This window comes from Chaetura pelagica, unplaced genomic scaffold (genome assembly GCF_000747805.2).
Source record: "Chaetura pelagica isolate M959 unplaced genomic scaffold, ChaPel_1.0 scaffold299, whole genome shotgun sequence".
In the NCBI taxonomy this organism is placed as follows: domain Eukaryota; kingdom Metazoa; phylum Chordata; class Aves; order Apodiformes; family Apodidae; genus Chaetura; species Chaetura pelagica.
In genome coordinates, this window is record NW_009954507.1 from 344868 (window position 1) to 359319 (window position 14452).

Here is a 14452-nt window from a genome sequence, read left to right on the forward strand (position 1 = left end):
CGTCAAGGTAGTAGTTCTCCCATCTCTTCACTCTGTTAAATGCTACCCTCCATTTGTTTGGGGTCATATTCTCTATTCCTTTAAAAATCAAGTCACTGAAGAGGATACACCTGTAGGAGTGGGTGCTGTCAAAAGACCTCAGGGCAAAGTCCTTCCTGTTGTTTATAATAAACCATTTCAAAGAAGACCAAGCGAAATCCATAGGATAGAGATAGTTGTAAGACGAAGGCACAACAAGAATCTCATGGCCATTTGCTCTGGCAACTTCAGGACAACACTTAATGCTGGACACGTAGATTGCTGTTGGCACTGGTGGCAGAGTTCCCTTCTCCAGCTCCTGGCCATCAGTTGCCCCCACATGCATCAGCTGCGTTTTATCCCTTGTCACAATTACACAGTTCCCATAGGAGACGGTCAGAGAATCACACAACTCCTGAAAGATACTGTTCTGCTGATGGGTGGGCAGATCACCTCTTAATAGCAGTTTATACCTCCAGGGCACCCACCCTTGGCTGCTGCCAGCATGAACAAGTGTCCATATTGGCCAGCGCAGGCTGGCCAATTTGGCTTTTTTTTCTCCTGTTATGAGAGTTTCTGGAATATCTGTTTCTCCTAGAAAAATGGTGTTGAAACCGTTAAGCTGCAGTGTCCTCAGAGCTCTCAAGTACTGCAGGCACTGCCTCTTTGAAGCAGCATCAAAGTAGTCCCTGTGAATTACGTGCTTGAAAAGTGGATTAGTGAAGCGCTGCATGCTGGCATCTGGAGGCTCCTGAAGGAGGCTGACAGAGCTCACAGTGCACTCGTTGCTTGGCGTTACCCTGTGGTGTCACACCCAACAGCTTCAGCGTCAGCAGGGGCTTCCAGGTGGCTGGTCAAAAGGCATTTTGGAAAGCAATGGTCCCACCAGGCTGGGGAGGCTGCAGCTGTACAGCTGGCAGCTTCTAATCAGGACATTGGTCTTGAACACAGAATCACAGAATCACAGACTCATAGAATCATAGAATCATAGAATCACAGAATGGTTTGGGTTGGAAGGGTCTGTAAAGATCACCTTATTCTAGCCCCCTCCATGGCAGGGATACCTCCCACTAGACCAGGTTGCTCAAAGCCCCATCCCAAATAAAAAAATTCTTCCTAAAGTCTAACCTAAATCTACCCTCTTCCAGTTTAAAACCATTTACCCTTGTCCTATCACTACAAGCCCTTGTAACAAGTCCTCCCAAGCTTTCTTGTAGCCCCTTCAGGTACTGGAAGGCTACAGGTCTCTCTGAAGCCTTCTCCAGGCTGAACAACCCCAACTCTCTCAAGCCTGTCTTTGTAGGAGAGGTGCTCCAGGCCTTTGTGGCCTTCTGCTGGACTTGCTCAAACAGGTCCATGTCCTTCTTGTGGGCTCCAGTCAACAGGGAGATGACACAGCAAGCTGATGCATCTTTGAAAGCAATTTTGAAAGACTGTGAAGAACTGGTGAAGGCTGAAACAAGGGAGATTTGTTTCAGCTTAGTCTACTGGTTTCTCCCATGATTTAGCTGGAAAGAGGACTACGAAAGTTTGCCACAGTGCTCTGTATTGGACAGAATTGAGGCCAGGGTGTTGACAGTCAGCAGGTAGGCAGAGATGCTGAGTGTCACAGGTTAGAGCTGGGATCAAGGAGAACCATGAAGGACTCTGCTCCAGACAGAATATTTGCAGTGCCTTTACTGAGAAGAGCAAGACAAAAGACCTGGAATTGATAATCACCAAGAGGAAAACAGAGGAAGGGAATGTTAGAAATAGTTGTTTGTATGGAGGCTCTTTGAAGAGCTGAAAAATATACCTGACTTGAAGCACAATCACTCAAGAGCAATCACTCCTGCCCTGGGGCACTGCTCAGGGAGCTCTGCCTTCCTCCAGCACCAGTGCTGCTCCATCTCTGGTAAAAACCTTGTGGCCTTCAGACTGAAAGCATTCAGTGGTACTAAAATCAAGCTGAGGTCATTTCAGCCAAAGTCTAAAATGGATAATGAGAAAGTTGGTGAGACGCTGGCACAGGTTGCCCAGGGAAGTTGTGGATGTCCCCTCCCTAGAATTGTTCAAGGCCAGGTTGGATGGGGTCTTGAGCAACCTGATCCAGTGGGAGGTCTAGATTCTCTTTAAGGTCCCTTCCAACTCAAACCATTATATGGTTCCATGACTATAAAAACAGTCCCACTGAATGATGTTTCACTAATTTTTCGCTTTAAGGAACACAGATACCCCACAGCCACTAAGCTTCTTTAGGTTAGAAAAGGCCTATTCCAGCAGCCACTTCAGTAATTTAACAATCTGGGAGAGCTGGGTTTTTTTCCCCCTTAAAATCCCAACAATTCCTTTCTTTATTACTACAAAATATTTCAGCTTTTGTTTAAGAACACATGGCCTTTGTGTTAGTAAAAGCAAGCTTAAGGTTGCAAACACTAGAAATTTAAAAAACAGCAATCCTTTTATTTTCTTAGTCTTCAACACTTGGCCCTGATGACAAATAACAACATCCAACAGTACAACCTGTGCCAGGGAGGTACTGTGTAAGGTTAAGCTGCCCATCTCTATGACATGAATGCTGAAGAGTAATTTCACAGAACAGGGGAGGAGGAGAGACTGTAGTTCCGTAGGCACCAGAAGAGTGTGACCTGGCTCGCTTTCTGAGATGGGAACATCTACAAAAAGGATCCAGTGTAGATGCCCTGCTGTCTAACAAGCTGCACACCTTTACGCACTCAGCATTTCAAGGCTCTCCATCCTTCCTGCCTCCTCTCACTTGCAGAAACACAATTGAATTGAATTCCCTATCCCTCTTTCAAACTTACCAGGACTGATCGCATAATACTTCTCTGAGTACGAACCTACACTTCACATCCCCATCTGGTTTCTGAACAAGAAAAGGAAACAATTCTGAGCTGCTGTCTCCCCCCAGTGTCAGCATATTTTCTTGTTGGAGGCTGCAACTTCCGCACATAGGGTGCCCAAGGGTAGAAAAAACTGCTGTAACCTAGCCAGTGATAGCACAGATCAAAACTCTACCTTGGTATGTCAGAGAACAGATAATGGTTCAAGTTTGGGAATATGGGTAAGATCTCTTCTTATTTTGGAAACTGTAGGGTATCAACCTGCTGCTACACTCACCAGAAGCACTAGGGGTTATCTATGCTGTAGTGCTACTCCAAAGTTAAGGAGAAAAACAGCCAGGTTGGACCAGATTCAAAGTCTTTCTGATTTGGCTGTAGAGGCACATGTGGTAACGAGGTGAACTTCTGAGAACACTCCTCACAGCTGCTTTCTCCCTTGTTGAAGCCAGGGACAAAAAAAGAGGCTCCCTGTGTTACTTCCCTTCTAGCACATGTTTGGCAAAGTAGGGCCCCCAAGATTTTAATACCAGTCTTGATTGCTTTGGGTGCTAAATGGGGCCCAATTGATGCCCTATTGCTTTGATGTTAAATTACTTGCTTTAAAGGGAGATTGTGTACCTTTGATTCCACTTGCAGAGCAATTGTGTTGGGGAATCTCGGCTAAGTTTTAAAACAAACAAAAAAAAAAGCCCCTCACTATTACTATTGGTTTAGAAAAAACTACAATTGGTCAAGAGTCTAAAAAAGTCTAGATAGGGGCCAATATTCAAAGGCAACCAGTAACCACATGGAGGCAAGACACTGATTGCCTTTGAAGCTGGTGGACACTTCTCAGGCCTGACAATTTCCTTTCAAGGTTTGGGTGTGTGGCTTAGCTAAGTACCTTGGTGTGTTGCCTCAATAGTTGTTTAATGGAGGTGCTTAACAACGTCTGTTCTCACTGAACACCACAGCTTCGTTTAATTACATCACCATTCGATTTCACCTTTGCACAGGCAAATGACTGCTGAGACCATAGAGGGAAATTGCTTGCTTACAATGGCTCCGCCAATTCCTGAGGCTGGCAGTTCTGATGTTCTCGTAGTCAGGACATCACTCTATCCCAGGAATGGGTTTCTGCAAGACACATTCTCCAGTCACCAAGGTGACAGCATGAACAGTGAAATTTAAAAAATCACTGGTAATTCGACCACACCGAGAGCTCTCTGAGCATCAGCCATATCAGCTGCACACAAAGTTGGTCAGATAAGGCCTGAAAGTGGGACACTGCAGCGCCCAGTGCTGGTGTGAACACAGCACAGGCACTTCAGCCCGCAGCCGCAGGGAGAGGGCAGGAGCAAGCCATCCCTGAGGTCTTCCACATCCTGCTGGGCTCCTAGGCTTTTCCACCCGAGGGCCCTCCTCCTCCCTTCCTCCTTCTCCTTTCTCCACTGTCACGTTTCAGCTTCACCTTAACTTAGGGAAGATACAAAGATCTAGGAAGTGCTTTATAATGGAAATGTGAAGGCAAATATACCTGTTGGCACTACTACACATGCCTAAGCCTTTGTTTCTGTAAAAAAAAATCTGCTCCTTTGATTAACCTATCATGACTGAGTTAGCTTATCCTCCAGTATTTGGTGTTATTGCACATTCAGGAACAGCTAGTAATGGTAATTAAACACCCCCTCCCCACTTCACAGGCTGAGTAGTAAATAACAGAACCATACACAGCCCTCAGATACTGTGCAGAGCACAATAATGTAAGAAACCCTCCAGCATGAAACTTCCTCAAAGGTTTTCATACTGACACAGCAATTTCCATTACTCTAAGGAAGTCCTGGGTATGAAAAGTGGCTTGAGAAAGACCTGCTAGAAAAAGCTCCTCTCCTATGTTTGTTCATCTGGATTCATTAGAGCCCACAAGTCTGCAGGAAGCAGCTGCTCTGAACAAGTGGCACAGAGCTCTCTCACATTCGCTTCTGTCTGTCCATGTACCCTGTACACACTCATGAAGGATCCAGAGCGTTTTTCTCTTTAAAACCAGTCACCTCCTAGCAGCTAATCTTTAAAAACTGCCTCCCCTGCAGTTCTAACTGTAGCATTTGAGTAAGCAGCAACCAAGGCCATTAACGTTTGGTTTTGGTTTTTGTGTTTGGTTTTTTTTACAAAGGATTTTTTTATTGCATAAATAGAGGCTTAGATATTATGCTGTATGTATAAAAAGTTGAGATACAGTTTAAGCAGATGTTATTCTTGAGTTTTATTCCTTTGACTTGTTCTTCGTCTACAGGAAGGCTTCACTCTCCCAGGAAGGAATCCAATGCAAGCTGCCAAGTGTCAGAAAATCTGCAGGGTGGGGAAACAGCAGTGAGAACAGCAGGCATTATATGCTGGCAGCATGGGCTAAATCTGCCTGCCCATGTGGCACACTGCAATCGGAGCTAATCACTGTGGTGCTGACACAGGAGAACCATTTTCAGGGTAGGAGAATTCGCCCTGTCTCACAATCCCATTACAGGAAGACAGTCCAAAGGATGGCAGAATTTAGGAAGGACTGGGCCTCTGGGCAACTGGCAACTAGGATATTTTCTGCAAAATCAGAAATGCTTTTAATGCCAATCATTCCACATCATTCAATCATTCAACAAGGTCAACATCACATGCTGGATGCAGAGGCCTTGTGGGAAAAGCTCATTACCCTGGCACAGCAATCCCTTGGGCTAAGGACTCTGGCAAGGCAGAACTCCTTGGGACCCATCACTGCCCACACAGCATGGATTGGGTCTGCTCATTACAAGTAGCAGGCTTGCTCCCTTGCAGGGCAGCACTTCTCTCATTTGTTTAGCAACAAAACTCCGTATCATTTACTCTGACTTATTCTGCAAATGTGGAAAGAGTTCTCACAGCATTTTCCAGTGGCCAGCTAAACCAATTCAAAACAAGAGTTTAAATTGGAACAAGTCTGCCTAGAGACAGGTCTTTAATCTGATGTAAACAGAAGGCTGCAAAACACTTTAGTGTTGTTTTTCCTACATGAATGAACCACTTCATCCTCATGGTTATTTCCAGGACCCCATTTTCTAGTCAGAATTTCCAAACTCTGTTCCACAAAATAAAACAGTGATAAGGTTTGAAATCAAAATTAGTTAACATTTCTAAAAACCAAAGCTTTCTTTATATGTGAGGTGATGACCTCAAAAGAGGAAAGTAAGTTTATTAAAGAGTAACATTACATCAAACTCCCACCAACCTTACAAAGGGCAAGCAGGAATAGCATTCCCATTTTGCTGCAGAACAGATAGATGTGAAATGAACCGATACAAAAACCACATACCAAACAAGTCAGGGAATATAATTAGCATTAGTCAGCACTCACTTTGTTTATGGCCTTGATCCAATAAGGCGATGATTGCTTAAACTCTGAGAATAGTGGGAAGGAATTCAGCACACAGGGAATGAAAACCCAAAACTTTAAGAAATTTTCTATTGTTAATTTTGCTCTTTATGCAGAAAGATGTCCATTTTTCCCAGTGAAGTATATACAGTGGATGTTACACAGCATCTGTATAATTTCTGCTGCCTTGGGAAGCTCCATGGCATGAGATTTAGCACTTACAGCTAAACTACCTAGAACTTGTCGTATTTAGCTAACATGGAATGACTGATTCTTTTCTATCTGAACTTTGTAATTTAAGTCCAAGGGGTCTGACTGGATCATACTGTCTGTTGTGCCCCTTGTGCATTTTTTGCCAATTTAACCATCTCTTTATATATCAGGATTTCCTGTGCAATTGGCTGGGCATAAAAATTCAGGGAGATTAAGTGCAGAGTAGGAATACTATCCTAAGATCTAAATAATGAAACATGGCTGGCAAGTTTTCTGGTGACAACTGCAGTTCTTACAAAGAATGGGCATGATATGGGTGTGCAAATACGCTGATGCATGGCAGGAGACAAATATTACAAGAACTCAGATAATGGTGATAGTTCTAATTGCACAATCCCAATGTATCCAAGCCAAAACATAATGGAATTAATATGTCAGTGCCATTACTGAACAATGGGATGTCACATGAATTCTATACCTGAGAGACTCTTCAATCATCCTTCTTTTCTACTTCTGTTTTAAATTTCTCTTCACGTTCCCTCTTCAGTTTTTCTTCAATTTTTTTGCTCTGGTACATTTTTACTCCAGCAAATGCTAAGCAAAGAATCAATGTCTTAGCTGCCAAAATGTACATCAGCAATGGGAAATTCTCCAAAGCCTGAAATGCAAAACCAATGTATTTAAGCAGTTACTGGAACACTTGGACAATTAAAAATGAATGTACAGCTTCCTACAGCAACAGCATTATTCAAAGCAATACTAATGCTCCTCTGTTCATGTTTTTCTATCTGTAGGAAATTTTAGACTAGGCAGATCAGCGTCTACAGGAAAGGACAAAGCCAAGTTCAGTGAAGTTTGAATACAAAGCCCATTTTAATAGGTCTTTTGCTTGCTTTACAGCAAATGGAATACTGGCACAATCTAGAGCTGAAAAGGGGGAAGAACTGAGTATCTTAGCTTAATTATAAAAGTGGAAAAGCTTCTGAAGAATTCTCGCATAAGAGATGAACCATGCATATCAGCTTATAGATGTGATCCCTAAAGACACTTTTGTGCTACTAGAAATTTTAATCCATGGTAGTTCTGCAATTAACTTGTCTTCATCTAGAAGGTATAGATAAAGGCCTTTAAACTGGAAGAAAAGTAAAAAAAAAACCCCACAGCCTCCAATGATCCAGTTTCAGGAGTTTTTAATGCCTGGAATCACTGAAATTGCACAACATATTTCGATGTTATAAAAGCATCCTACTGTAAGTGTACACAGAGTAGAAAATAAACTGCAAATGGGTAAACTCAGTACTGTGAACTCAGAATACAACTACAAGAGCAGCACAGGCACTCAGTGAAAGATGTGAATTGCAGAAGGATATTGAAGGTACCCGATGGTACTGTTTCAAAGAGCCTTCTGAGCAGCAGGATCAGTTCAGTGGTACACTCTAGGTTCACAGTGCCAGCTCACCCTTAGCAAGCCTCCAAGTACCCCCTGTACCCTTAGCATCCCATAAAGCTGTTTGACCATTGTCAAACTACTGAATACAGAAAAAGTCTTGTATCAATACACCCCTAGTGTGACCCCTTAAAATCTACAAATCCAAGAGAGGCTCTAGTAAGGGCTTTTATAATGTTGACCTCTGCACCTTTGACATCAGGCCACTTCCCTTTAATTTTGCCAAAAACCATCATCCTCTGTCAATCTCCCCACATACTATAAGTGGCAATCTCTTTAAACCACAGTTCTGCAATACCAGAAAAGTAAAGCAAAGACTTGGGGTTATCATTGCTTTCTAGATAAGTGGTTTGATTAAACATGTTAAAAGTGTTAATGCATGAGGTGCTTGCTCAAACATTTCTGTGCCCTACACATGTGTCCTGCAGAATGTTTATGGCCCCCATACACTAGAAGACATAGTGGAGAAAACAACCTCCAGTAGCAAAAGGAGCTGAGGAAAGAGCAGACAGAGAAAAGCCTTGAAAGAGGAAAGCCAGAAGAAGCAGAGGTGAGCAGACCTGTGCCCAGGTCTAAAGTGTGAGGCCCCAACAGCAATGATTGCTCACCAAGTGCAAGCATGTATGGCAAGAAAAGACAACAACAACGAGTCCTCTGTCCCTGAGGTGCAGAAAGAGTAGTGGTTCACCTAGGCAAGGAAGCCATCTTTAAACACAGGACCCACCCAACGATACCTTGCACGTTTGAAAGAGCTTGAAATTCTGCTTCAAAGAGCAGAAATTTCCTGCCTTAAGAATGTGAAACACGCTCACCTTCCAGTTAAATGCCACCATCTTGGTTGCGTGGTTACACTGGCTGTCCCAAAGCAAGCTGCTCCCAGCACCAACAAGCGTCACACTTCCAAAGGCACAGACCTGGGCAGAAGCATCTTGAAAAAATGGAAATTAAAAAAGAATTAGCCAATCTCTTTCTACTCGGCACATCCACCCTGCAGCTCTCTGAAAAGCTCATCTGCTGCACAGAGCCTGGCAGCAATATTGGTGCCACATGGTTCAGGAATGACCTACATGGGCCTTTCTGGAGCTGAGTGACAGGAACAACGTCTGTGCTGCTGAAGAACAGGGATTTGACAAGCCTCAGGCAGGTGCCACGCTTGCACAGAGTGAAGGCTGCACTTCCACCACAGGCTGCACACCCCAGCAGCTGCTCAACTGACAGCACAATGCTGGCTGCTTTCAAAAGCTTGACACACTCACATCACACCACCTCACTGATGTCTGAGATGTAGCAGACAGAAGCACACCTAGAAGAGACGTCTTGTGGGTTTGAAGCCCACCTGCTCCATTCAGAGCCCAAATGCCTGATGAATCCTAGTATCTAGTATCTTTTACCAATTCTCTGCTTTACCGATAAATTAAATTCTCTATACAGCCCATAACACAGAAGCCACTGACTGGATTCCTTGAGTGGTCAATATATGTTTCAGAGCTGAACCTCAGTGCTGAGGAATGCCCGAGGGGATGCTGAAGGCTGCAGCACACAGCCACAACACTGCCCTCCAGACTCCGCTTGCTGCTCCACCAGCACTGACATTGTTTCAGTTGCTGGATTTCAAAGTAAGCACATTTTGCTGCCTGACCCCCTCGAGGTATTTCCTGTATGTGTAACAACAGAGTCACTGTCAAAAAGCAGGAGGAAGCCCTACAGTTTAGTCCAAACCTTCACAAGCAGCTGGGCTGAATAAATCACCACCACACCACCACAGTAGCTGCTGACCTTTCTTCAGAAACAGGGAGTCAAGTAAATGTCCCTGCATCTCCTGAGCTGCTCAGCCAGCTTCTGCACAGATGCCCTTGTTTCTCCAGCTAGGGTGTCCTCTTCCCTAGCTGCAAAATCCTCACCCTGCAGAGACCACCCTGGAAATGGCCCCACAGAGAGACACAACTGGAGATCTCTGTTAGCAAGATCGAAGTACAGCAAAGCAGTGGTGTGGCCAACTCATTTGTCATTCAGTGTTTACTGTGCTGATCCTGAGTTGTGCAGCTCCCTTCTCCTGTTGATAAAATGTCAGGGCAGCTGTCAACTAATGAGTTGGTTGCAGTTCACCTCCAAAAAGGTGGCATTTTAACTTCTAATGCTTCCTCTAGAATTTCAGCAACCATTAAGATTTGAAGTCTCCTGCCAGATACTCACAGCAAAAATCCCACATCACAGCAGAATCTGGCTCTCAGTGCACAATTCAGATGGCTACATGTTTCTCAGTGAAACTCAAGTTACACAAGCCTGGCCTAACCTGCAGAGACTGCACTGCCCAACTGGGATGTCCTCATCTCAAAATGCTGATTTGGGTGGGGGCTTCATCAGACAGTCTTCACACATCTCCTAAATTGCTGTGAATTTTGTGCTTCAGTCATAATCAATTTTGCAACATTATAAAAAGAGAAGAATTGCAGCCATTCACTGACAGGCTACATCTAGTGTATGATGCTGAAAATGGGATTTTAGTGGTTTTTTACATACAGAAAAAGTTTTAATCTCAGCAAACATTATGCAAGCCCATCTGTGGGGTATGATTGCAGGGTACTGTCCCACCAGCAAGAAGCAGCATATGATGTGTAACACAGTGCACACTCCTGCAAATGCTCGTGGTTACAAGTTGATTATTTAAGCATTCAGCACAACACTTTGGTAGTAATTCCACTTTGCTGAGACACGAGCCTGAATCTGCCTCAATTGTGTATCCACCAGGAGTAGCTGCACTGAAGCCACAAAGGACAGGAAGTAAAAAAATTCTCCCTTTGTTCTAAAGAGTGGTGTTTTGATTCAAAATGTTTCCTCTGAGAGTTGACACCTTTGATAATCTTTCCTCACAGTGTCTTCTGCAGTTGGAACTGAATGGGGAAGGCACTACTCTCTCCATATGGCATTCCCACATCCTACGCCACCAGCCTCTGGTGGTCAAGCACTTCTCCCCATTTCACCTCTTGACTCTTTCAGTCTCCATTTTGATCCAAACCTTATTAAATACAGCTGAAACTCCAGGACTGAAAAAAATTGGTTGAGTCGGGCATGGGGCAGTGAGAACAAAGTGGGAAAATGAGAGAAAAAGGCAGGACTGACTTCACATTTGAAAAAAACAGTTTGCTAGCACTGAGGTCATAAATTCAAAAGCAAAAAGCTCAGGCACTGTACTTTCAAGGTTGTGGTATCTTAAAAGCATGCAGGCAACTAAACAGCTGATGTTTGCCTTTTCAGAGGCAGATAAGGCACAGATACGAGTTCAGAACACATCCACAGTCAGGCATTGTTCGTTCCTCAGGAAAATGCAAGCTCCCTTTACAAACACAGAGCTACTGGAAATGGAGACTGGGCCCCACAGAAGGTCACAATTACCTTCACTTTCAACAAGGAGGTCTCGTGTTGAGCCATGTGAGAAAGAAACAGGAGCACTAGGCTCTGCCTGAAGCCCTGCCAGAGACTGCAACAGATGCTCCGTAAACTAACCATCATGTACTTGTAGACTCCCATGCAGGTGGGGATAAAATTATATCTTTCTCACACCTGTTGGTGGCCTTCTTTACCATGATTGCACCTCACAATTACTAGCCTATTTACACTCACACTTCCTCTGTGAAGATCAAACTACTGCACACTGCAGTGCTGTGCTAGTAATCCTCCGTTATCTTCAAAAGCTGTGAGGTCTTCTGGGTCCAGAGCAGGTGGAAGGAGTCACCAACACAGGCCTAAAGGCTCATGTCCTCAGCAGAACTGAAGAGCTTTCAGGGAGGGCTGCACCAAGTCCCAGAGCTAGACTTCAGCTGATACCAGCCCCAGGATCTCTGCCCAATGCTGTGTTTTGCAACATAGACCACCCCAGACAAAGGAGTTGGGTCCCAGTCAGATGGGAAGTCTGTGGTGGAGCACAGAATTGAATCCAGGACTCTCAGCCACTGAATTACAGCTTCAAACCACCACAGCAACCACATCACAGCCCAGCCACTCACACCATTGTTTGCTTATGCAGCAGCAGAGTATTGACTAGCCTGCATGCACCAGAAAATATCCACATAGGCATCTGGGTACTCACTCAGCCTGCCAATAACTCAATCTTCTCAACAAAACGGGACTCGAGATATTCCTTTTGTCTACTGGGGATTTCTGAGCATCTCCAATTTATCCACTTTGTGAAACACTATAAAAAGTCATCAGTCTCAGAAAGCAGCAAGCTACTAAGGTTATATGACTGCATTTGAAATGGAGTGATGGCCAGGTAAGTCCTGAACTAGAAAAGGAGTTTCATTCCATGTCTCTTGTTGCTGTCTTCTTTAATGCACATTATTTCAGGAAGCAAAAGGCACGCTTCCCACCTGGATAGTCAGTGGAGGACTCACCACTACATGTGTCATGCAACAGTCATAGCACCTGCAAGACAAGCCTCCTCCTCAAAAAAACCCAAAACACCATCAAAAAAACCCCCAACAACAAAATGACTGGGTCATGGGAAAACACAGTAATATGGCAAAGCCCAATGGCTGAAGAGAAACACAGAGGAAGCAACTGTGAGCCAGACCTGTTGCACTACGACTCCATCACAAACCACTGCCAGTGGTTGTATCAAGCCAGAAGCACTCAGACTTGTGCACATTAACAGCCTATACATGTAGGTAGGTCATGACATCAATCCATAAAAAGAACTGTGTATTCATAGAATCATAGAATGGTTTGGGTTGGAAAGGACCTTAAAGATTATCTAGTTCCAACCCCCCTCCATGGGCAAGGACACCTCCCACTAGAACAGGTTGCTCAAAGCCCAGTCTGGCCTTGAACACTAAAGGGAGGGGCCCACCTGGATAGTCAGTGGAGGACTCACCACTACATGTGTCATGCGACAGTCATAGCACCTGCAAGACAAGCCTCCTCCTCAAAAAAACCCAAAACACCATCAAAAAAAAACCCCAACAACAAAATGACTGGGTCATGGGAAAACACAGTAATATGGCAAAGCCCAATGGCTGAAGAGAAACACAGAGGAAGCAACTGTGAGCCAGACCTGTTGCACTACGACTCCATCACAAACCACCGCCAGTGGTTGTATCAAGCCAGAAGCACTCAGACTTGTGCACATTAACAGCCTATACATGTAGGTAGGTCATGACATCAATCCATAAAAAGAACTGTGTATTCATAGAATCATAGAATGGTTTGGGTTGGAAAGGACCTTAAAGATTATCTAGTTCCAACCCCCCTCCATGGGCAAGGACACCTCCCACTGGACCAGGCTACCCCAAGCCCCATCCTACTTGGCCTTGAACACTTCCAGGGATGGGGCATCCACAGCTTCCCTGAGCAATCTGTGCCAGTGTCTCACCGCCCTCACAGTGAAGAATTTCTTCCTAAACTATAATCTAAATCTACCTTCTTCTAGTTTAAAACCATTACCCCTTGTCCTACCACTACATGCCTTTGTAATCACTCACTGTACACTAGTGTCACTGATAAATTCCTAAATTATCACCAACTCAAGGAACACAGAGAACATAGAGTCACAATAACATCTTCATACCTGAAGAAGCAAAAATGAAAATATTAGTGATTCCTTTGGCAGCTCCTCACATGCTCCAAACTCTGGAAAACAAGAACAGGTGGGATGTATCAGTCCCAGTGTCTCAATTAAAATAAAATCAAAACCAAAATATCAGTGGCATAGATGACTGTTCCACTGTGGGTTCCAGAGCATCCTTTCAAGCCACATCCCAGGGCCCCTTGCAAGCTGCAGGCCCTTGTCTGATACCACCTGTTGCCCTAGGAGGGTCTGCTGGGCTGGCAACCTCTGCTGCCTCCATTCTGCCCACCTCTGCCCGGGCCCCTGGTCACCTTCCCGGGTTCACGCAGCACCAGAGCTCAGCACAGAGAGCAACCCACACACATGCTTGAGGAAACCAAGCTTTTTCCACAAACGATAACTTCACATCCCTCTTTCACACTCAGTTGCTGCTTTGTTTTGTTTTGTTTTTGCTCCCTTCAGGAAACAACAAAACCCGAGAGATTCACACACAGCCAAGCGCCCTCCCAGGCAGCAGGGTCTGGCCTGCCCGGGAGTGACTCCAGCAGCTTTGCAACCTCACCCTCCCTCACCCAAGAGGCAGCCGGGAGGCTGCGGGTTCTGGAGAGGGAAATTCTGCTACTACCTGGGCGGGAAAAGGGCCCGTGGGGGGGTCAGGAAGGCAGGGCGGTAGGCGGGGGTGGCAGGCAGACAGAATGGCACGCAGGGTGGGCAGGTAGGAGGGCAGGCAGAGGGACTGGAGGGCAGGCAGAGGGACAGGCAGAGGGGCAGGAGGGCAGGCAGAGGGTCTGGAGGGCAGGCAGAGGGGCAGGAGGGCAGGCAGAGGGACAGGAGGGCAGGCAGAGAGGTAGGAGGGCAGGCAGAGGGACAGGCAGAGGGACAGGAGGGCAGGCAGAGGGGCAGGAGGGCAGGCAGAGGGACAGGAGGGCAGGCAGAGGGGCAGGAGGGCAGGCAGAGGGACAGGAGGGCAGGCAGAGAGGTAGGAGGGCAGG

General features: G+C 45.3%; 2 protein-coding genes across 2 annotated transcripts; both read right to left on the bottom strand.

The window, feature by feature from the left end:
- Position 1: 1 nt before the first annotated feature.
- On the bottom strand, positions 2 to 751 carry LOC104395011 (chromosome unknown open reading frame, human C21orf140; the record flags this gene model as incomplete). Its single annotated transcript, XM_010004678.1, has 1 exon — positions 2 to 751. A coding segment is annotated over exon 1 (750 nt), but the record flags the coding sequence as incomplete, so codon positions are not given.
- Positions 752 to 4999: 4248 nt separating this feature from the next.
- Positions 5000 to 8819, bottom strand: SMIM11 (small integral membrane protein 11). The gene is made up of 3 exons (XM_010004660.1): positions 8710 to 8819; positions 6929 to 7108; positions 5000 to 5189 (listed from the first exon to the last, which is right to left on the bottom strand). The coding sequence occupies exons 1-2, from the start codon at positions 8728 to 8730 to the stop codon at positions 6941 to 6943; spliced, it is 189 nt and encodes a 62-aa protein (XP_010002962.1). The 5' UTR covers positions 8731 to 8819; the 3' UTR covers positions 5000 to 5189; positions 6929 to 6940.
- Between the last annotated feature and the right edge of the window lie 5633 nt (positions 8820 to 14452).

What these genes read in the sequence shown, in the direction of transcription:
- SMIM11 (XM_010004660.1), bottom strand. Translation starts at nt 8,730, where the DNA reads ATGGTGGCATTTAACTGGAAG. An exon ending in TGGTGGCATTTAACTGGAAG is followed by an intron (nt 7,109 to 8,709) that starts GTGAGCGTGTTT and finishes TTTGCATTTCAG; the next exon opens with GCTTTGGAGAATTTCCCATT.